Source organism: Cynocephalus volans, chromosome 1 (assembly GCF_027409185.1).
Source record: "Cynocephalus volans isolate mCynVol1 chromosome 1, mCynVol1.pri, whole genome shotgun sequence".
Lineage (NCBI taxonomy): Eukaryota > Metazoa > Chordata > Mammalia > Dermoptera > Cynocephalidae > Cynocephalus > Cynocephalus volans.
This window is the reverse complement of record NC_084460.1, coordinates 33,475,926-33,499,250: the sequence shown is the minus strand read 5'-3', so window position 1 is coordinate 33,499,250 and position 23,325 is coordinate 33,475,926. Positions and strand designations below refer to the sequence as shown.

Below are 23,325 nucleotides of genomic sequence, written 5' to 3'. Positions count from 1 at the left end.
ATTTTTATTGGATCTCTTATTAACCAAGCACTGAGTGGAAAGTGGAAGATTTCAAAGATAAATACCAAGTTAGAGCTGGCCTCACATTGCTGTTCAATAGCAGTGTAACCTTGGGCAAATTAATTTACTTCTAAAAGTCTTTGTTTCCTCATCTGCAAGACTGATAGGCGTATCTATTATTTTCCACCTAATAAAATTATTATAAGGATGAAGTAAAGTCATGTATATTAATTTTTTAGCACAAAATACCACCACAGAGTAAAAAAGTCAGTAATAGAGGGCCAGCCCATGGCTAACTTGGGAGAGTGTGGTGCTGATAACACCAAGGCCACGGGTTCAGATCCCTGTATAGGGATGGCCGGTTAGCTCACTTGGGAGGGCCTGGTGCTGACAACACCAAGTCAAGGGTTAAGATCCCCTTAACGGACATCTTTAAAAAAAATAAATAGTCAGTAATAGTAGTCATTAATCATTATTTAAACTTCCCCCTTATTCCAAAAACAACATGGGGCATCTTATAAACTAAGTGCATGCAACAAGGGAAAAAGGAACTAAGTGAAGAGAATTTATAAAAGGAAGAAATAATAAGAGCAAAAACAAGATGAAGCTAGAGGTGAGGTTAATATATAAAATGCAGAGTTAAAGCTGTGCACCCTTGCTAGAGATGAGCTTTCTGTGTGCTTCCTAACAGACAGCAAAGAGGGAAATGTAATCTGTTGTGCAATTTCTAGTGAATACTGGAATAAAAGTTTTAAAAAATAAAAAAGAAAGCTTTTCAGAAAGAAGCACAGCTTTCCCTGTTACTGAACCTTAAGAAAATCTCTCTATGGGTCATTTAGAAGAACACTGGGTACTGTTGTGACTGATATCCTCAGCGTCCTTGCAGCATGTACAGAAGTACATTTTCTAGAGCTGTTTCTTAAGCCATCTGTAAGTGGAGGCTGCTGGCTTAGTGCCAAAGCACACGTTACAGGAGAATAGATCAGGGAAAATGGGGGGAAATAGGTAGGCTGCTAGAAGATGTCTTTATCTTCAAGGGTACATACGTCCAGAGAGGGGCGGTAAACACTGAATGTGGCCTGAGTGCAGCCAGCCAGGACCAACACCTGTGTCATCCACCGTGGTGCTCAGCATGGAAGGCCACTTTGAAACCTGTGCCTAGCAGCACTGTCATGGGATCTAGGCTTGCAGGGGGCCTGGAGGCAGGAAAACTGGCCAGATGGAAGGGACTGCTTTTAAATCCTGCCCCAGTGGGATTTAAACTCTTCTAAGTTCTGGCTTATTTTTGTATTGTCTATAACAGATTGGGCCTCTCAGTGCCATATCCTTTTAAATATGCACAAAGCAATGGAGTCATTCCACGCATTTATGATACTTTGTCTTGTGGTGCTTTAGGGGCACAGTTAGCATTGTATGCTTCTACTGCTGTTTGTGGTTTTAAATCCTGTCCTCATTTCATTTAGATTTTTTTAACATGGGTCTCTGTGTGAATATGCACGTTGGAGCTAGATCAATAAATGAATGGTTTTGAACAGATAAATATGGTTAAGTCTAACGAGTTTGTATAACTGCAAAGGTAATTAGTCGTATTTATTTAGCAAGTGAATCATCATAATCCTCCATTTCCAACATTTAGAAACAAAAAATGACCTCCGAGCAGAGAAAGATAGCTAAATTAAATAGCAAGAAAGGACGAACTTGAAATACTGGTTAACCAATGAACCGAGACCCATTAGAGTAAATTACTGAGTGTAGAAACATTGCCCCACTGCTTGCTGGCTAGGACACATTGACACGTTGAGTATCCATTTGTTTGAAAGGAAATACACAGCCTCATTTGCAGCATCAGCATGTATGGAGTAATGGGAGAAAAGATGGCCAAAGAAAAGAAGAGTGTGGAAGCTGTTCTGCCGGAGACAGAACAACAGGGAAGTTAAAATAACATTGTGGATACACCTGCTTTCCAACAAGAGAGTTTATTTTCTGATTGCATTTAGTCATGCCTGTGTAGAGATAGCCTGTATCATGTTCCTAAGGAGACAGCCCTGAATAACTTCTTTAGAAGCTTCAAGTAAATAAATAAACAAACAGATCACAAAGGCACAAGTTCTTTACTGCTGGCATTTACCCTGACAGCTCATGAGAGCATTTTATAAATCCAGAAAGAGACAAGGAACAGCAGATCCCTCAAGCAAGTAATTGACAGAGAAAGAATAGCCTGTCACCCAGGAGAGCTGGAAGCCCTGCATTTCAGTTACAGTTTATTTAGCTTTACTGGGCCTTGATTGGCTGGTGGTTTTCTAGAGCTCCCTTTGAGCAGATGTTGTCTAGACAGAGATGGTGAGGACACACTCTAATACTTTACAGCAGAGGTGCTTCTTTTTGGTTTTGCCATATTTGGGGAGGGGATTATGATCCAGCACCCATGACTGAGGACTGCTGTGGACTGTCAGAGCTGGAAGGGACCTTAGAACTGATCTAATCCACCCCCTTCTTTACAGAGAAGCAACTCGCCATGCCCCTCCTCAGAAATCCTTCCCCAGCACCACCCCACACACAACTTCCAGGATGGCCCTTGCCATACTGCATCATGGGCCTCTGATCGTCTGTCTTCCCCACCACACCGGGAGCCCTGAGGCCAGAGCCTCTGTCCCTCCATCTTTGTGTACCAAGCACCTTGCACAGTGGGCTGGACCAGGTGCTAGTAAATATTTGATGAACCAGGAAGAGATAAGACCCAAACCCAGCTGGCCAGATTCCAGTGACATGTTTCCTGCCTCCCCAGCCCACCTTGCCCCCAGCTTGCTCACTTAGAGCACCCCAATATTGATCGTAAAGGAATGAGCCACTTCTGTTGGCTTGGCATCTGAAGTTTATTAGGTACTTACTGATACCCGTCAATTGTAGATAGGGCTGAAGTACGGGGAAATGGCTGCCTGCATGAAGTGAAATTCAATAAAACTGCATTTTAAGTGAAAAATCCGTATAAACACCAGGCTTCTTTGCCATGGAAACAGAGGTTGCTTAGAAACTGCCTAACAGCAAGTTCTAAATTTTTTAAAGTCAAGTTATCATTTAAGCTACACGGCCCTATAGGTTATTGAGAGATAATCACTCGCCTCAGGACACTCAGAGGCACAAGGCACAGCTGAGTGCCTCCCGACACTCTGGAGACCAGATCATCTCTTGATAACCACGCTCCCTGGAGCCACTGATTTGGGCCTGGGGGAAGGAGAAAGAAATTTTTGTTCAGGAGTTAAATGGTGTACATATATTTCTTGAAGAGTATTTCTCTTTGGGTTTGAAAAAAGATGCAACTGGCCATTTGGCATGTTCAACAGCCATCTTTGCCATGTCTCAAGATGTATTGGGAACATTTTCCAGGCAGTTACCCCAATCACTTTAAAGCAGAGGTCCTGTCTTTGTCTTCTGGCTTTCGATTATGCAGAAAAGGCTTTCTGAGACTTCAGCTTTCAGCTTTCAGTGTTCACTCTCTGGGGGTCCCTCCTCCCAGCTCAGGCTGGACAGGAACTGACCCAGGATGAAGTGGTACCAGAGTTTGGAACAAAGCCTGACTACTGAGCACTCAGACCAGGCCTCTTGGGCCTCAGGCCCAGCTCCCAGGGGCTTAAAGCCACTGAGGGTCCAGGTTCAGAATTTGTCCGTGTTTAGAGTTCAGTGGGCTGCATGCTGCTCACTGAGCAAAAGCATAGCTCCGCCTGCCAGCCATCTGGCTGCATGGCACGGTATTTGCTCCCACCTCAGGCATGCTGAGGGCAAAGTATATTGCATTCTTTTCTTTCTGAAAATAATGGGTGAAATTAGAACGCCATTGGCTGAGAACTGGGACCCCCACCAAGGCAGTATGGAGGAAATTATGAGTGAGACAAAAGACAAACATTTTGCCCTTTTCAGAGTGTCTGAGAATTATCCATGGCATGGTGGTGCTGCTTGGGTTAGTAGTGATAATTATTCCTTAGACTCTCTCTCTCTCTCTCTCTCTCTCCCCCCCCTCCCCTCTCCCCCCTCTCTCTCTCCCCCTCCCTCTCTCTCTCTGGAAGGAACAGTGTTTTCATTATACACTTCAAAGTGTTTTCCTGCACCTCATCTCTTCGAAGCCTGAGAAAAAACCTGTGAGGAGGGTGGGCTGGGTATGATCAGCTTCCTTTGAAGAAAGAAGAAACAGATTCATAAGGCAAAAGAATCTGCTCCAAGCCACAGAGGCAGGAGATGCCTGCCATTCTGGGGCCTCTACCTCTTTAAGAGTGAAGAAATCAGACCCAAAATAATTCTTCCAGGAGTTTGGCTCTTAATAAAAGAAGGTGAACTTTGCACACATTTTTCCTGTGCATCCCTGTTAGCATTTTACAAGGAGATCTCACAGAGCAGAGAGTGGCTTCTTTCCTTTTGCTTCCTGCCAGTGACTATAATATTCACATTTATCATGTTAAAAAGGACTCCAAAAGGGAACGTTACAACATTTTTGTGCCCTGTAAGTCAGAGCAAAGCTATACTGAACTGGGCCGTGGCACCACTTTGCTGGGTGATGGCCAGATAAAAATATTCCTTGAAGCTGGGAGAGTGCTGTGCTGTAGCTTGAGAAATTGTTCCAGTTCTTGAAGGATTGAAGGCGGGAAAAAATCAAATGAAACCATTTGCATTCTAACAGTCTTTGGCACCAGGGAAAACTGTCAACTGTGTCTGTCACGTGTAAATAGAAATCTGCTTCCCATTTTTGATATGTTTTTCATAATTTCCCTTGCCACTCTAATTATCAAAGATATTTTTGTTTTTAAACAAAAATTGTCTCCCACACAGCCCCTATCTCCTTTCTGTGGTGAAGTGGAAACTGTGAATCAGAATATTCTAATCACTTCTCCAGCAACCACCGTGGAGGTTATAAACACAAGATTATCCTGAGCAAAGAAAACTTAAATTGTTTAGGCACAAAACAGTCCAGGAAAATTTTCAAAGTGCCCCGTTACCCTCTCAGCATATGTCTGTTAAACCCAAAGAAGAATGCAAAACACTTCACTGAGGTAAGACCCAAATCCCTTCAGGGCACAGGTTTTTCAATTAACAAAATTAAAATCCAGTATTTATTTCTGTTTAGCAAGCGTTTAATTTCCTATTTGGTGCTAAAAAGTATGTTAGAGGTTTCTAGGAGTAATTATCAAGAATAAAATATGATACAGCAAATAGATACTAAGTTAGTTGGTAAATAGGGATCACATGGGCTAGACTCTGCATAGGGCTTGATCTGTGTTTTAAACCTCAGCAAAACCCTGGATGAAGTACATCCTCCATTTTTAGAAATGAGGAAACTTGAGACCGAAACAAGTTGAATAATTTCCCACAGCCACATAGCTAGTGATGCCTGATGCTGTGAATCCTGTTAATAATGTTCCTTCGTTGGTGGTGACCAGTTGGCCTCTCTTTCAGATCCTTTCATAGAATGTAAATAGTCCAGAGAGGGATGTCATCTTAAGTCATTACTGTGACAGCTAATAAATCACTAGGTCTTTGTTAAAATGAGGACCTGTTCACTCAACAAATACTTACTGATGCTTACTGTGTGCCATGCCAGGTACCCAGGATACAGCAGTGACCAGAACAGACATGGTCCCTGCCCTCAGGAAGCTTATACTGTGAGGAAGGGAGGTAGCCAGTAAACAAGTAGGTGATATGTGCTGGGAAGGGTGTCCTGAAGAAGAATACTGAGGGCAACCCACGCGGGCAAAATGGTCCAGGAAAGCCAGCCTCTCTGAACAGCCAACACATGGGCTGAGGTGGGCAGGCTGGCCAGAGGGGGCTGGCCAGGTGTGGAGGGAGGGACCCTCATCTGGCCTGGCATTGAATTGTTGTGTAGTCCTGTCAGCCAGACGTATGACATTTACACTTGAACTGCCCCGTACAGTGGCCCTGGGCATGAGACTAATCATTCAGAAACAGGATTTGAGCAGATAAGAGGCAAGGGTTGTGACCCCAAAGTTTAGGCCAAGATAAATAACCTCACCCTTGGTGGATGTTTGGTGGCCAGTGGCCCAGGCCCTTGAGTTCTGTCTGTGTAGTGTATAGGACATCAGTGCTCTGTCTCTGCCAAAGGTCATGGGGCAGGGAGAGCTCAGCTGGTCATGCCCCCAGAGAATAAAGGAGCCCTTTGGCAGCCTGCGAAGAGTAGTATTTTAGTCTGTTTCTGTTGCTTATAACAAAATACCTGAAACTGGGTGATTTATAAAGAAAAATTTATTGCTTACAGTTTTGGAGGCTAGGAAGTCTGAAGTCCAGGGAACACATCTGGTGAGGGTCTTGGTGGTGGTAGAAAATGGTGGAACAGAAAGAGTGAGAGAGCGCTCCTCATGCACTCTCCTTTTAAAGCCCTCAGAACCATGCCCATGATCACCACTTTTAGTCCATTCACTAGGCATGGTCCTCAGAATCTAATAACCTATTTAAGGCTCCACTTCGCAATTACCGTAATAAGATTTCCCACCCTCAACATTTACAGTGGGAATTAAGCTTCTACTATATGAACTTTGGAGACACAATTCAATCAGTCCACAACAGGCAGCATGTTGTGTTGGATCCGATCACTGTGGGTAAATGGGCTCCTCACAGGGGAGTCATTAGCATGTATCCAGACCACCGAAAATCCCTTGCTCTCAGAGGCCAGAAAGGTCCAGCTATAGATAAAGCAGCAAGCTAGAGGACCCATAACAAGGACCTGGAGACTCAAGCTGAGAGGCCTGCCCAGGGTCCCCAGCAGGATGGGGCCCCACCCTGGGACCGGTCCAGCCCCACAGGCCTTCCTCCCCCACCCCGGGCTGGGCCTGTGAGCCACACGGAGCCTATAGTGAAGGGTGGGCCCTGTCGTCATCCTTTTTGAAAATTCCTGATTTGCACCCAAGAACTCAACCTGTTTCTTCACCAAGAGCTTGTTTGATGTCAATATTGTTCTGTTCAAACTAATTACTCTGTTTCTCCATGTCAGTGGATGTGGAACTGTTTACCTCTAACTTCTGGTAGGTTTTGGGACCATCCCAGTGGCCCTGTTTTATGAACTAAAGTGGATTTGTTCTGCTACTTGAAGAGATTTGATAGTATTATCAATTTCTTCTCAGCCCAGTAAACAGCCTCTTGGGTGAAACAGCAGCACTCCTCCCTTCTCTCCCCTCCCTGTACCCTCCACTAACTCCTCTCCATCTCCCCACAGCGTCTTCCTCCACTTGATGAAGGTAGACCCCGACTCCACCTGGTTCCTCCTGAATGAACTTTACTGCCCCGTGCAGTTCACACCTCCCCACCCCAGCCTCCACCATGTTCGTCTGCAGGGAGCCACTGGGCAGCAGAACCCCTACGTGGCCAACGTGCTCCACCTGCTTAGAGAGCTGCAGTGACACCGCTCTCCCCACCGGGCAGGCAGGGACTGCAGAGGTCACCTGCTTCTCCTCCCCTCCCAGCCAGAAGTTGGGCTGACCCCAGCCTGGCCGAAGGCAATAGCAACGGCAGCAGAGAAGGTGGATTAGACAGTCAATCGATTTATAAATTGATCGATCACACAACTGCTTAGAAATTGGATTGAAGGAAAGTAGCTGACTGTTATTTATATTTCATTCCTTGTGTTTTCAGATGACATTGTCAGGTGGCTCTAGCTATCTCACTGGCCACAGGCATAAACCCCAACACACACTCCCTGAGCACATAAAGATGCGTGGGGCAGAGTTCTGAACTACGCATGGTGTGTGTCCTCCAAGACCCTGAGGGCCACGTTTAAGTATCTCGCATGTAAGAATCTTCAGAATACAGCCCTGCCATCACACACCCTCACACAGATCAGTCCCCTTCCTGAACAAACACACACCCCCCTCTCAAATAATGGGATGGTACTATTTGTTGCACCTAACCTGTTTTTCAGAAGAAAATGAAATAAAGTCACTTCATGGATGAAAAGTGTGATCAAGAGCTCACTTTGAAGTTTGTTATTTAAATTGGATGATTTTTAAAAAATGAGTTTATGTTCTTGAATGAGTAATACAGAATCATGGTATAAAACCCAAGCAGTACAAAAAAGAAAACATGAAAAGTAAATCTCCCCTCTCCTCATTTCCCAGCCATCTGGTTTCCCACCCACCTCGGATTATTTTGAAGCAAATCCCAGATGTCACATCCCAACTTTTTTTTTTAATGTGCAACCACAATACCATTATCACACCTAAAAAAGTTAACAATGATTCTTTATTATTGTCAAATAGTCAGTCTCTAAATATCCCTATTGTGTTTGATTCAGGATCCAAATCAGTTATGTACATTGCTGGTATGGATATGTCCTTTAATAAATCTTTTTTAATTTATAGATTTCCCCCTCCTCTTTCCTTTTCTCTTCCTTGTGTGTTTTTTGACGAGGAAGCAAGGCCATTCTACAGCATTTCCCACAGTCTGGATTTACTGATTGCATCCCTGTAGAGGTCATTTCACAGGCTCCTCCTGGCACCTGTGTTTCCTGCAAATTGGGAGGCAGAGCAAGAGTCTTGATCAGGTTTGATATTTTTGGTTTTGTTTTTTGGCAGTACCCTTTCATAGGTGGTATTTACTTCCATCAGGAGGTATATCCCAACAAGTCTCTTCTGGTGATATTAGCAGCTATTGGTGATCTCACCTGGATTCACTCATTCATTAGGGATTATGGAGTAATGCTGTTCTAATTCCACCTTGCCAGCTTGCTTTTAGACAGAGTACTTGTGTAAGGGAATCTTCTCTTCATCAGCCATTTGGTAACCTGGATGTACAGTTTCTACAGAAGAGGCAAGATAAATACTTGATTTATTCTAGCTGAGGAACTTAAAACACACAGATTATGTAAATCATACACACACATACGTGTGCTGAAGGATCCCAGGAATGATGAATGCTTCCTCACCAGATGCGTGGTGAGGCACTGTCTAGATAACTTCCAGTGACAGAGATAATCCCAAGCTCTGAGAAACCCAGAGGGTGGTTGGCATAGGGACCTATGAGAGTAAGGCCCCCAGCCACTTCCGGAGGGGCAACATTCATTTCCTTTTAAGCTCTGCCCTGCCAGGGAAGTAGGGTGTCCGGCTCGGGTCTGGCTCTGCCAGTGAGTCTTCAGGAAGCCCTTCTCTTCGTTCCTCAGTTCCCCAGCCTATAAAATGGAGGGGTTAGGCTAGAAGGATGAGCTCTCAATCTGTTGGGATTCTGGGCCACTCTAGGCATCTGATGAAATTGAGGACTGGACTCCTCAAAACAAGCTCTGGCTCCTCCATTGTCACCCCCAGGAGTGCTCATCTGCTGGGTCTGCTTAGCTGACCTCACCAAATTCTATGTACAATCCCAGAGACTTCACTAGTGACCCCGCAGGGACCCCAAGTTAAGAACCCCTGAAAGAATGAGATAATCACTTAACTCTCTTTCATTTTTAAAATTCTCAGATGATTTCCTTTGGGGAAAGGAGGAAAATGCCCTCTAATTGAGGAAATGTAAAAGGATTCACAGCATTGTTCCTAATTCCACTGGGGACACAAAGTGATAGGCTAATTCAATCTCTAGGTCCTGACAAATGAGAAAACAGGTCAGTGAGGTGGCGTGATTTGTTGAGCATTACATAGCTGCTGCCAAGGAGATTAAAGTAGCCTGCCTTCCCAGAGCATCTGGGTGTGGCAGGCCGTGAGGGTGGGCCGAGGCAGGGGCAGATGCACACACACATCCTCATAAAACTTGGGCTCTGGGAAAGCTCTCCAGGAAAGAATCCGCATAGGAGGATTTGCCACAGTGTTCCAAAAACCCACCTCTTCCTCAAAGAGTTAAGTTATCCTGAGTTGCTTTTGGATTCCTGCAGGCAGAGTGTTACACTTGATTTAAAAAAACAAAACAAAATCACTAATTAGAGCACCTTTCCAGTTATTACTATATTCAAGTAAATTTAATTTTGAACCTGTCCGGCTGACTCAATCTAGTCCTTGCTAATGTAGGCTCCACAAAGTGATCCTTTCCCTCTGTTAAAACTTGCTGGTGAGGGCCAGCCCGTGGCTCACTTGGGAGAATGTGGTGCTGATAACACCAAGGCCAAAGGTTCGGATCCCATATAGGGATGGCCGGTTAGCTCACTTGGGAGAGCGTGTTGCTGACAACACCAAGTCAAGGGTTAAGATCCCCTTACCGATCATCTTTTTTTTCTTTTTTTTTTTTTTTTTTTTTTTTGTCTTTTTGTGACCGGTAAGGGGATCGCAACCCTTGGTGTGGTGTCGCCGGCACCGCGCTCAGCCAGTGAGCGTACTGGCCATTCTTATATAGGATCCGAACCCGCGGCGGGAGCGCTACTGCGCTCCCAAGCGCTGCACTCTCCCGAGTGCGCCACGGGGCCGGTCCCCGATCATCTTTTAAAAAGAAAAAAAAACTTGCTGGTGCAATGAGCGTTTCTCTTTCCTTTCAGGGTACACCAGCACTTGGAGTATTGGTTTGGAGTTAGAGGTTGGGAAAGGATGAAAAGCCTCAAGTTTCAGGTTGAAATGTTTGAGCAGTAATCTGTGGCAGTAGGAGGTCCCGGAGGGAGCAGGAAAGTGCAGAGGTGGATGCAGGGGATCCTCTGAAGGTAGCTGGAGAAGGGTTGGCTGTGGTCCCCAGGAGGTACCGTATTGTGGAAAGAACACGGATGATTTGGAGGTCGCCGGAGCTGGGGTTATTTCTGACTCTACCTCTTAGTAACTGTGACTTTGATCAAGTCATTTTGCCTCTGAGCTTCATTTTCCCATCTCTAAAATGGAGTTGCTGCCTTTGCCTCTTCAGTTAGCTGCATCAGGAAGAATAAATGCTGTAGATTTTATAAAGCATCTAGGGTTGTGCCTGAGGCTCTAACAGTGTCTTTCCCTCCCACTTCTCGACCCATTGCTCATGGCTTTGTCAGGGATGCAATACATGCTTCTCCAGACAGTTTTAGCTGAGGAAGTTTATGGTTTAGACCTCAGCGTGAGCCATCCACAAAGTAAAGGAGACCACAGTAGTGAGGGAGAACTAAAGAGGGCTTCCAGGAGGGGGTGAGATCCTGTAGGACAAGTAGACTTTGGCAGGCAGCAGGATAAAGGGTGACCCAGACAGGGAAAATGATATGCTCAAAGGCATCCAAGCATACCTGCCAATATCCATACTCATCACTAGTCCTTCAGCTGGAGTGACAGGAGCCCTGACTCATACTGGTTTGAGCAAAAAGAAGCGTCTTGGTACACAGACCCATAAGGCCCAGCTGGCTCCAGATCCCTCAGCCTGTCTCTGTCCTTTGATTCTGCTTTCCCAAGTGTTGGCTTCATTCTCCAGCAGCCTCTCACCATAAAGTGTTAAAGATGGTCATCAGTAGTTCAGGTTTCTAGTCTTTCCACTGAACAAACCCAGGAGAATGTGCACCTCCTTCTGACAGCTCCAGCAAAGTCCTAGGATTTGTTTTCATCAGCTCAGCCAGTTCTCTGTCCAGCCCCAAACCAAACATTGTTCATCTACAACAGGCGCTGGCAGATTTCTCTGGCAAGGGCCTGAGAGCAAATGTGTTAGGCTTTGCAGGGCATAGAGTCTCTGTGTCATCTTTGATTTGTTGGGTTTTTTTTTTTTTTTTTTACATTTTAAAAATGTATAAATCATTCTTAGTGCAAGGGCCTCAAAAAAATAGGCCAGGGGCTTTTTCCCCACCCCCCCTTGGTTTGCCATCCCCTGATCTATAGCATTCTCATGGGCAGACCTGGAGGCAGAGGTTCAGGTCAGCTCACCCAAACCACATGGAGAAAGAGTTGATGGAATGGTTTCCCCCAGAAGGAAGTGCTGTATTTGGTTACCAGGAAAAGAGATGCTGGGTGGGGAAGGGCAAAAATGACAGATTTGCCACCCCACATTTATGGCCTGTAACAAGTGTGGCCTGGCAATCTGGGAGGGTGTGTGTTAGGAGGTTGTGGGAGCTGAGGCCACATTTATGGAGGGCCTTGGATGCTAATCTGGGGATCCCAGCCTCAAGGGATCAAAAAGTGGCCTTGGAAGGTTCTTAAACAAGTGAGTAATGCACTGAAAGTGGCATTTTAGGAATATTCATCTTGTGGTAGCATATGGGAGGAATTGGAAGAGAGACTCGCAGTGAAATTGTGTTTCTGAAAGTCCCAGGACGAGAAAATGTACCTCTTTCATCAACCCCAAACTGTTTGACATGCCGTGGTTCATGGGCAACTTGAGGCACATAAATATATGCTTTAAAGTTTAAAACTAAGAAGTGAGATGAATGGAACCTCTGATGAGGCTTCCTCCGGCTCGTTCAGGGGAGTTGAGGAGCCTAGAAATGATTTTCCATAGCTCCAGCTGTGATGAACAATGCAGGGTCCCTCTCCCTTTGTGTGGTTTACCCCAGTCCTCTGTGTCGGGCTTGATTGGAAGCCAAGTGCCCGTATTGCCTTTCCTCCAGAGTAAGGAATAGAGGCCACATTTCAGAAAATAATTCTGAGTGATGGTGGACTCTCTCAGAGCGTTGATTGCTTTATAAATGGCATGCTTCTTTCCACACCCCCACCCGCACCCCACCATCGCTGAAGTTTGGAGGCAGTGGCTTTTCAAATTACGCTTGAAAAGCAGCCTGATTTCCCACAGGAATCATCTCCTAGATTACGAGCTGCTCTACCTTTTCCGACAGTTTTACCTGGAGTACAAAGCCTGTCTGCAAAGGACACGGAGGGAGCAGTACACTCCTTGCTTCAAAGCATTCAGCACCAACTATTTATGAAAATGTCTCTCACTGCAGCCATATCCCAGCGTCTGGGGCTGCCTGCTTTTGCAGCAGGAAAGGGTTAAAAAGCATTGATGCATGGCTGCATCCACCACCCCCTTTCATTTTCCCTCCTTATATAATTTGCCATTCTTTTTGCACAACAGCTCCCGGGTCTCAACCTGCTCTTTCAATCAGTACCCTCACGTCCTCAGCTTCCTCCCACACAGGCGGGCTGAGAAGGAAGGAAAGCACCTTTCAGAATCTCCGAGGCCGTTTCCAAGGGAAAAGATGGGGGGAGAGGCGTGTGGGGGAAAGGTGGGGAGAAGAAGTACTGGAGAAGAGTCAGAAGTTTCTTCATGAAATAAAACACGTTGCATTCTCTCGGCACAGACATGGAGTAGACGGGCCTCTACGCCCCCGACCCCCATTGACGCCATCTTCATGTCCTGTCCCACCTGGTGGCCCCCACCCAGTGCTCTCACACATTCCGTCCTGCACACTGCTCCAGTTCCCTGAAGGAGGTCGAAGAGGCTAGAAATGGAAATTAAACTGTGCCGCAGTTCACAGGTGACCTTGGGCACTCTTTCCCCCTCTCCAGGCCCCAGTTTCCCTGTCTGCTAGGTGAAAGGTTTAAACCAATAGGTCTCCAAGCATCTTTTCACCTCCTAAAACATCTGTGATTTGATAATACAGTGTTGGCAAGTACATGGGGAGATGGGCGTGTACATTGGTACAAGGTCTTTGGAGATCTATTGGACTATAGCTACCATATTTAGATGCACACACCTTTTGACCAGCAATTCTGCCTCTAAGTGTTTAAAACTCACACATGTGCACAAAGATGTACACACATAGGCAATTCACCACAATGTTGTTCCTAATTTACAAAACCTCACAAATATTGAATGTCCGATATGTGCCAGGCATCTTGCATTACATTAATATCTCAAAGACTGAAAACAAAAGATAGGAAATAGCTTAATCATGGTGCTTAACTGTCCATCCAGAAGAGACTGAAATACGCTGTGTCCTCCTCACAACGTGGGATCTACTGAATTATACTGAAGAGCAGTACATCAAAAGTCATGCAGTGTTACCATTAACTATTTCCTAAAAGTAACAAAATTAAAAAGAAAGCAAGAGAAGGGGTTGAGGGAGGGAGAAAGGGATGGAATAGTTAAATGAACTGTGGTACATCCTTATAACAAAACGCCATGCAGCATTTTAAAAGAATAAAACAGCAATAGCTATCCGGATTTTAAATGTACATACTTTTGACTCAGCAATCTTGCTTTTAGGTTTCCTTGCCCATGTGCAAAGATGATGAATAAAGTGTTCGCTGACACATTGTTTGCATTAATAAAAGATTGGAAACAACCTAAAAGTCCATCTGGAGAGGACTGGCTACATAAGTGCCTCACAAACACGTGTAGTGTACTATGTGGCCTTTCAAAAGAATGAGGTAGTTCTCTGTGTATAGCTCCAAGATATATTATTAAAGAAAAAGGAACAGTGCTACTGTTTATGGAGGAGGGGAATATGTTACGTGTGGAATCTCTCTTAAAGGACACTCAAGTGGCAGCCTCTAGGGAGAGCAGCAGGACAGAGATGAGGAGTCTTTTCACAAAGTACCCTTTATACTGTTGACATTTTTTTTCACCCTATACGTGTGCAACTTATTCGCTCACACAAAAAAAATTGTTGTTAAAATAGAAGGCATTTGTGAATCTATAATTCTGTGGTAAACTCACATTTGTTGTTAGGGGCCTAACATCACTGGGGACCCCTCACGTGGGCTTTGTGTTTCTCAAGGGAACCAGGGGAGAGGGGAAGCAATGCTTAATCCAAATAAGCAAAGGGATCTTGGAGATGATGACCCTCTGAATGGTTTGACCGTGTGCAGGCAGCCACCCACTGACCCCTATGGCCATGGAGGAAGACGATCTCCATCCTGTGCCCTAGCTCATCTGAGCCCACTCAGAACACCAAGAGAGACAGACCGGTCTCAGACGGTTTCCCCACTGCCCAGTCTGAATTCAGGGCTCTCACTCAGTGCTCTCAGGGCAGTGCAATGCCACCCTCTGCTCCAGATCCCACCGCAGTTCTGTCTGGGGCTTCCAGCCTTTTTCTCATGGAGGGGTTGTATTTGTTCCTGTGTCTTCAGCACCTCGGACAGGGCTGTGTCTTGCTGGTTTGTCTCATAGTTAAGATGACAGAAAGAGATATCCAGTGACCCAAAGGCATTAAGAGCAAAGACAGGATTCGAATTTGATGCTGCTAACGTTGCCTGATCAGTTACATGATCAGTTACATCAGGGTTTATGGAACAGGGTTTGAAATCTGCTGGTTGGAAGCTTTAATTCAACAAGCATTTTTTGAGGCTTCCTGTGTGCCAAGCCAGGTGACAAAAAGGCACACAGTCATCCCTCGGTGTCCATGGGCCACTGGTTTCAGGACCCTATCAGATAACAAAATTCGTGGATGCTCATATCCCTGATAAAAAATGGTGTAGTATTTGTATATAACCTACTCACATTCTCCTGTATACTTTAAATCATCCCTAGATTACTTATAATACCTAATACAATGTATTGTAAATGCTATGTAAATTATTGTTAAACTGCACTGTTTTTCTATTATTGTATTGTTTTTTATTTTTTTTAATACTCTCTATCCATGGTGATTTGAATCTGTGGATTGGGAACCACAGATACGGAGGGCTGACTATGTGCTGCCTGTAGGAGCTAGGCTTAGAGAAGAGCTAAACAAGGTAAGTGAGCATGAGAAGGCAGCAATGCAAGTCTTCACTGGGAGGAGGTGGGGAGCAGCAGGTAAGCACATGGGCTCTGGAGACAGCTTGGTTTTGAATCCTGACCCTGCTGGATGGCCTTGGGCAAGTCTCATGATCACTCTGAGCCTCAATGAAATGGGAATAAAAATAGTACCTCTTTGAGAACATGGTGGAAACTAGACTGATAAAGTGCCAGACTCGGGCTGGCTGGCTGCAGGGAAGTGCTCTGTAGGAGTTGGGTGCCATGATGAATCCTGACCCTGCTGTGTGGCCTTGGGCAAGTCTCTCTTGACTGATAAAGTGTCAGACTCAGAGGCTGGCTAGCTACAGGGAAGTGCTCTGTAGGAGCTGGATGCCATGATGAAGATGATATTCAAAGGTATAAATGGCAGCAGCAGAGAGATTGTGCTGAGAGAAGACTGGGAGGCTTAATGGGGGAGAGGCCATCAAACTAGGGTTGTAGTATTTGCCCATCAGGCCCAAAGGGAAGGGCCCCTCCAGGCAGAGGGAACAAACAGCAGGTGCAGAGGTTCACAGAGCATATCAGGGTGTGCTCGTGTTGATGTGAGGTGGGAGCAGTGAGCAATGAAGAGGAAGAGAAGGGTGAATCTTTGGGAAGGGAGGTTGGTCTGTTCAATACCCCAAAGTGGGCCTGGGCTCTACTTCTGGTGGACACTCAGTAGGTACCTGAGGAATGGCTGGGAGCATGGCCGTGGGGAAGTTGTTCTCAGGGGCTCTTCTGCAGGGTCAGATAAGGGGTGGAGCTCACCCTTGCCAGGCTACTCCCAAACCTTCCCCTCCACCCCTGGTGAGGCCTGTTGTGGGGCCGAATAGTCCTCACAGAGGCTAAGTGCATGGGCTCTGAAGACAGCCTGCCGGGGTCCGAGCCCTGGCTTTGCCGTTTATCACACTTACCAGTCATGTGATCTTTGACAAGTCGGTGTCCTCATCTGTAAAATGGGGATAATCTAGTAGTTCACACCCATAGAATTGTTGGAGAACTTAATGATTTCATGCATGAAAAGCACTGATCACTAAAGCTAGTAGTTAGCATTCAAACAAAGGCATCTGTTCCATTTCTGCAGAGCACCAGATCACTAGGAATAGGAGGGTGAGTAAGACCCAGGGAAGGGCAGCCCCACCTACTGGTGCAAAAGGGAGAGCAACCATTTCTGTCTCCTGGAGATGACTCCTTGTAAGGAGGAACAAAGGCCCTGGACAAGGGCCTCTTCTCTCTAAGCCTCAGTTTCCACATCTGCAAATGCGGGTAATAATGGCTACCTGGTTAGTCTTGCTTGTAAGGATTAAATGAGCTAATGCAAGGCAAGAGTGAGCATAGCATGGCCTGTGAGCACCCTTGAATCATGGGCTGCTGATAAGGAGAGAGGAGACTGTTAACAAGAGCAACAGAGTTCAAGACCATGGGGTTGCTGGGTAGCTACATTCTCAAATAAGACCTGCTACAGGCTATCAGGGAGGATACTACTAAGATATGAGCAGACAATCCTGTCTACACAACCAGCCATGAGATTGATTATTGTGCCCATTTTACAGGGGCGGAAACTGAGCTCAGAGAGCTGAAGGGGCAGATTCCTAAGGTCCCACTGTGAGGGAGGACTAGGGTCCTAGTCCAAGTTATTTCCAGCTTGTGAGCACCTGGTTTGCTGACTTCTGGGAAGTCTACACAAAAGAAGAGGTGCAATCCTTGAGTTTACACCCCAGTATGGGAGGCCAGACTTCCCCAGAAACATTTTCATTTACTAATGGATTTAATGAGTGCAGAAGTTCCTGTTTTAAACAAACAAGTGATTAGCATTGACTACAGATGTGAGAATGGATCCTAATGAATTGCTAAATAGTCTCCTCCTCTTCCTGGGATCTTTAGCTGGTAAATTCCCTCTGACTACTTGGGGCTTTAGTCATTCAGACTGGAATTCATTCATTCATTCACTCAACATACATATCTTCAGTACCTGCTGTGTGTCACTGCGAACAAGATAAGCAAGATCCCTTCCTCAGTCTGATGGGGAAGACATTAATCAACTAACCTCACAAACATATGATGACACACTTCTAGGACAGGGAGCAGGGACGATGTGCAATAGCAGGACTTGATCACGTCCTGGGGTGGGGGTAGGGTGTCTCTCAGAGAAGGCTACCTAGACGAAGGTAGCCAGAATCTGAATAGGTAGAACTTAACTAGGTGAAGGGGGAAGGGAGAGAGCAGAAGAGTGGTTCAGAGATCCAGAATAGTATATGCAAAGGTCCTGTGGTGGGAGCAAACAGGATGAGTCTCAGGAAAAAGGAAGAGTCTGGGGTGAACAATGTGGAAGGAATGTGTGTGTGTGCACATGCATGTGTGTATATGGTGTGAGAGTATGTGTGATGAGACTAGGGATCAAGGATATTGGTCTTCAGTGCCCAGCCCATCTCTCTCAGGCCTTACCACTTCAGTGTCCTCCAGCCAACTTCTAGCTGCCCCTTGTTTGATGTCTTTGCTTGAGGGCTTTCTAAATGTAAGGAAGGCCTTCTGTTTCCACACTTGGCAGGCCAGATGTCCTGACCAATTAAGTAGAAATCGGGACCGCTCTCAGCCAATGGCTAATAGAAGTTGATGCATAAAATCCCCAGCTCTCCAACCTTGCGTGGGGTAACTTTGAGGTGCATGGCCTATGCCAGCTCCCAGAGTTCCCCAGTAGGATTGAGCCACACTTGTGCACAGTGGTATAAGTTGCTTGACCATGCACTCTTTACCCGTCTCACTTCCCAACTCTCCTGCTGGTGCTCCCGTGGGATTACCTCCCAAATAAACTACTTGCCCTCAAATATTTATCCCAGCATCTGCTTCTGGAGGAACCCATACTAAGACATCCTTGAAACAACAAACAGATATATTTCAAACCCTTTCTGCATCCTGGTTACCCTTGCCTGGACTCCTTTCTTTCATTTGTTTCCCTCACAGAGCGTGGGTCCATGGACCATGGTGGCCCGGCTGAGGTCTGCCTCGCATGGTGTAGACCAGCCCATCACCTACTTCTTTCTTGGTCCTCTGCCTCTGTTAGCAGGACCTGAGATGGCCTTCCTTGGGGGGGAGTGCTGTCCAGTAGAACTTCCTTCAGTGATAGAAATGTTGTAGATCCGCACTATCTGACATGGTGGGCACTAGCCACAGGCATTTATTGAGCACTTGAAATGTGGCTAGTATAATTAGGAAACTGAATATTTCATTTTATTTGATTTGATTAATGTAAATTTAAACACATATATGTAGCTAGTGGCTGCCATATTGGGCCCATGATAGATAAGCAAAATGATTTGCAACTTCAGGCAAATATCCTTAAAGAGAAAGTGTGTGCTCTTCTCCCCTTTTTCTCCTAGGACATAACCTACACCCTGTAGGCTGCTAAATTTTCTGGAAGCCAAGCTTGATGGACTGTGGGAAGGGTACCCAAGTGGACCCAGCTCTCTGCACCTAACTCAACCAACCATGGGACCCACAAGGGGTTCCTTAAGTAGGTCACCCAGAAGGCAGCCACTCAGATCCCAAGGAGGACAGTGGTGTGTGCCCATCCGTCAGTCCCATTATTAACACCCCCTTCTCTGAATGCACCATCCTTCACCTGCTCCCCACCCCTTATAGCTGGAGCAGACCTTGAGGGAGGAGTCAAAGTGTCTGGCCTGAGTGTCTGGGGGCAGGGATAGGAGGTGCTGAGTAAGACGCATCCTATACCCACCATCCTGGCTCTCTTTTGTGTATGAATTGAAAGCGTTCTCCCTAGAGTTGAGGAATAAATGTGTCTTCTGAATAAATAACATTTTGAGCTTGAAACACCTAGAGCAGTTCAGGACAAAGTCAAGCTCAGGATGGGGTCTGCTACAAGTGATCCCATGTCTATCCTTCCCTTCTTCTAAGCAAAAGAACCCTAGTATTTATCTAGGTACACAGCTAGTCAGAATAAAGACCACATTGTCCAGTTTCTCTTGCAACTAGTTGGCCATGTGACTAAGTTCTGGCCCATGACAGACAAGTGAAATGATCTGCACTTCAGGCAAGTATCTTTAAAGAGAGGGTGTGTGTGCTCTTCTCACCTTTTCCTCCTGCCTGCTGGCTGAAATGCAGACCCAGCATGGGTAAGCAGAGTGGCCATCTTGGGCTGTGAAGAGAAGCAGGCTGAAGAGTCGGCAGATATTGTAGTAATAGGGTAGAAATGCCAACTAGTTCAAAACAAAGCCTCTTGTGAAATGTGAGGAAGGAGAAAACAGGGCCCCCAAACTTCCTTTGATTAAATAAGATGCAATAGAGCCAAACTTTGACCCAACCCTTATAAGCTGTTAATGTCTGTCAAAGACAAATCTTTTATTCATTGATTTGTTTATTGAGTGGGTGCCAGGAGCTGAGCCCTGCACGAGGCATTGGAGATGCAGCAGGAAGCAGGACGCTGGAGTCTGTGCCCTCACAGAACCTTCATCGCCATTCCTGGCATTTTATTCTAAAGTGCTTTCACAATCACCTCCAGTCAGGAAGGCATTGAGTTCACGCTTTAAAAATAACCTCTTCTCCTCAACTGGACGCTTTGAAAAACAGTACGGAAGTTTCTTCTAAAGTTAAATGTACACTTACCAGACCCAGCAATCCCGCTCTTAGGTATTTACCTGAGAGAAATAAAAATATGTCCACTGAAAGACTTGTATATGAATGTTCATAGCAGATTTATAGATAACACCTCCAAACTGGAAACAACTCAAGTGTCCATCAATAGAAGAATGGATAAACAAATTGTGACATATCCATGCAACAGAATAATACTCAAAAAGAAATGAACTATGGGTATGCACAACAATATGAATGAATTTCAAAATCACTACACTTAGTGAAAGAAACCAGACACAAAAGAATACATGCCATATGATTCCATTTATATGAAATTCTAGGAAAGGCAAACTAATCTATAATAAGTGTATCAGTCATTACCTAGAACTGGGGTTGGAGAAGCAGATTAGCTGAAAGGGCACAAGGGAAGTTATTGGGGGTGATGAAAATATTTTTTTTGATCGTAATGGTGGTTACATGTCCGTATATATTTATCAAAACTCATTGAATTATACACTGAAATTGGTGGTTTTATTGCATGTAAATCATACTTCAATAAAACTGATGTAAAAAAAAAAAAACAGTGTCCATGAGTTAATGGGGGGAAATGACCTCTGTTTGTACATTGTGATAACAGATAATTTTTATTTTTTAAATAAATAAGATTTACACTCACAAACAAGATAAGCTTCTTTTTGGAACAGAAAAGGAACAGAAATACAAAGATAGATGAAGGTTGAAACCTCAAGGCCTACCAACTTTGGACCTGGAAACAGGCAGAAGACCAGGGATTCAAGTCCTACAGAATAAGTGGGGACCAAAAGGGTTTAATAGAGCTGGAAATCTAGCTATCAAATTCACCATTTCTTATGTAACAGAAGGGAGCAGACATGGGTCTGGCAACTGGAACCTGAGCCAAGCCACCCTGACTCATTAACTGTATCTGTGACATCTCTGGTATTACCAAAGACTAGGAATGCTGAGCTGCCAATAGGAAGCTTGATTTGGGACTGGGGTCCTGAGGGTTTAGACATATGCAGAGAAAGAAAAGAGCAGAAATATTCCTCTTCTAAATAAACCTGTAAATCCAAATTCTAAAGCATGAGAAGAAAACTGACACTAAGAAAAACAACAAATAAACTCATCTCTTAACAGATGGATTCACTCATAAGAAATGCAAATAATAGAGCAATCTGGAAATGACTTTAAGTTTAAGAGCCTAACAAAAGCAAAAGAAGAAATGACTTGTAAAAAGAGAAAAGTTATGAAACAAAAACAGAAGTAACTGGTTTTTTGTTTTGTTTTGGTTTGGTTTTTTGCAGCTGGCTGGTGCTGGCCGGTGCTAGGATCCCAAACCCATGACCTTAGTGTTATAAGGCTGCACTCTAACCAATTGAGCTAACAGGCCAGCCCCAGAATTAACTGCTGATGTGAAAAAGAAACAACTAGAAATCCTGAAACCAAGGAGGTAAAAGACCTCTACAATGAAAACTATAAAACTTTGAAGAAAGAAATTGAAGAGGACACAAATACATGGAAAGATATCCAAGGTTCATGTTTTGGAAAAATGGACATTGTACCCAAATCAATCTACAGATTTAATGCAATTCCTATCAAAATACCAATGACATTCTTCACAGAAATAGAAAGAATGATCCTAAAATTTATATGGAACAAAAAAAGACCCCGAATAGCCAAAGCAATCCTGAGGAAAATGAACAAAGCTGGAGGCATCACACTACCTGGCTTCAAAGTATGCTACAAAGCTATAGTAACCCATACTGCATGGTACTGGCATGAAAATAGACACACAGACCAATGGAACAGAATAGAGAGCCCAGAAATAAATTCACACACCTACAGCCAACTGATCTTTGGCAAAGGTGCCAAGAATACATATTGGGGGAAAGATAGTCTCTTCAATAAATGGTGCTTGGAAAACTGGATATGCATATGCAGAAGAATGAGACTAGACCCGTATCTCTCACCATACACAAAAATCAACTCAAAATAGATAACAGATTTATATGTAAAATCTGAAACTATGAAACTACTAGAATAAGACACATGGAAACAATTCATGACATGGGACTGGGCAAGGATTTTTTAAATAAGACTTCACAAGCTCAAGCAATAAAACCAAAAACAAGTGGGATTGCATCAAACTAAAAAGCTTTTGCACATCAAAGGTAACTGTTAACAGAATGAAGAGACAACTTTCAGAATGGGAGAAAATATTTGCAAACTATACATCTGAAAAAAGGTTAATATCAAGAATATATAAGGAACTTTAGCAACTCAACAGCAAAATAACAAATAACCCAATTGAGAATCGAGCAAAGGATCTAAATAGACATTTCTCAAAAGAAGACATACAAATGGCTAACAGGCATATGAAAAAATGCTCAACATCACTAATCACCAGAGAGATGCAAATCAAAACAACAATGAGATAACCACCTCACTCCAGTTAAAATGGCTACTATAAAAAGGCAAAAGAAAACAAGTGCTGGCAAGGATGTGGAGAAAAGAGAACACTTGAACTAAGTAGTTGGGAGTGAAAACTATACAGCCATTGTGGAAAACCGTATAGAGGTTTCTCAAAAAATTAAAAATAGAACTACCATTTGACCTAGCAATTCCACTACTGGGTATATACCCACCGGAAATGAAGTAGGATGTTGAAGAGATATCTGCACTCCCATGTTTATTGCAGCACAATTTACAATAGCCAAGAAATGGAATCAACCTAAGTGTCCAACAGTGAATGAATGTATTTTTAAAATATGGTGTATGTACACAATGGAATACTATTCAGTCATGAAAAGGATGAAATCCTGTCATTTGCAGCAACCTATGGAGTTGGAGGACATTATGTTAAGTGAGGTAAGCCAGGTACAGAGAGACAAATACCATAAGACTTCACTCATATGTAGAATCTTTTTTTTTTAAGCTGATATTATAGAGGCAGAGAGTAGAACAGTGGTTATCAGAGACTGGGCAAGGAAAGGGGCGGAACAGGGAGTGGTTGGCCAGCAGGTACAAAATGACAATTAGATAGGAAGAATAAGTTCTGATGTTCCATTGCACAGTAGGGTGACTGTGGTTAACAGTTAAGTTCTGTAAATTACAGAATAACTAGAGGAGAGGCTTTTGAAAGTTTTTACCACAAAGAAATGATAAATGCATGAGGAG

The 23,325-nt window shown here is 44.4% G+C and overlaps 1 protein-coding gene across 3 annotated transcripts in view; it reads left to right on the top strand.

Moving 5' to 3' along the window:
- Nucleotides 1-8,279, top strand: part of TTI1 (TELO2 interacting protein 1) — a 45,539-nt gene extending 37,260 nt beyond the window's left edge. For all 3 annotated transcript variants that reach the window (XM_063114103.1, XM_063114094.1, XM_063114123.1), the window contains one exon: nt 7,214-8,279. In XM_063114103.1, the coding sequence (XP_062970173.1) occupies nt 7,214-7,397 (184 nt within the window). In that variant the 3' untranslated portion in view covers nt 7,398-8,279. The remainder of the gene's footprint in view (nt 1-7,213) is intronic.
- The last annotated feature ends 15,046 nt before the right edge of the window (nt 8,280-23,325 follow it).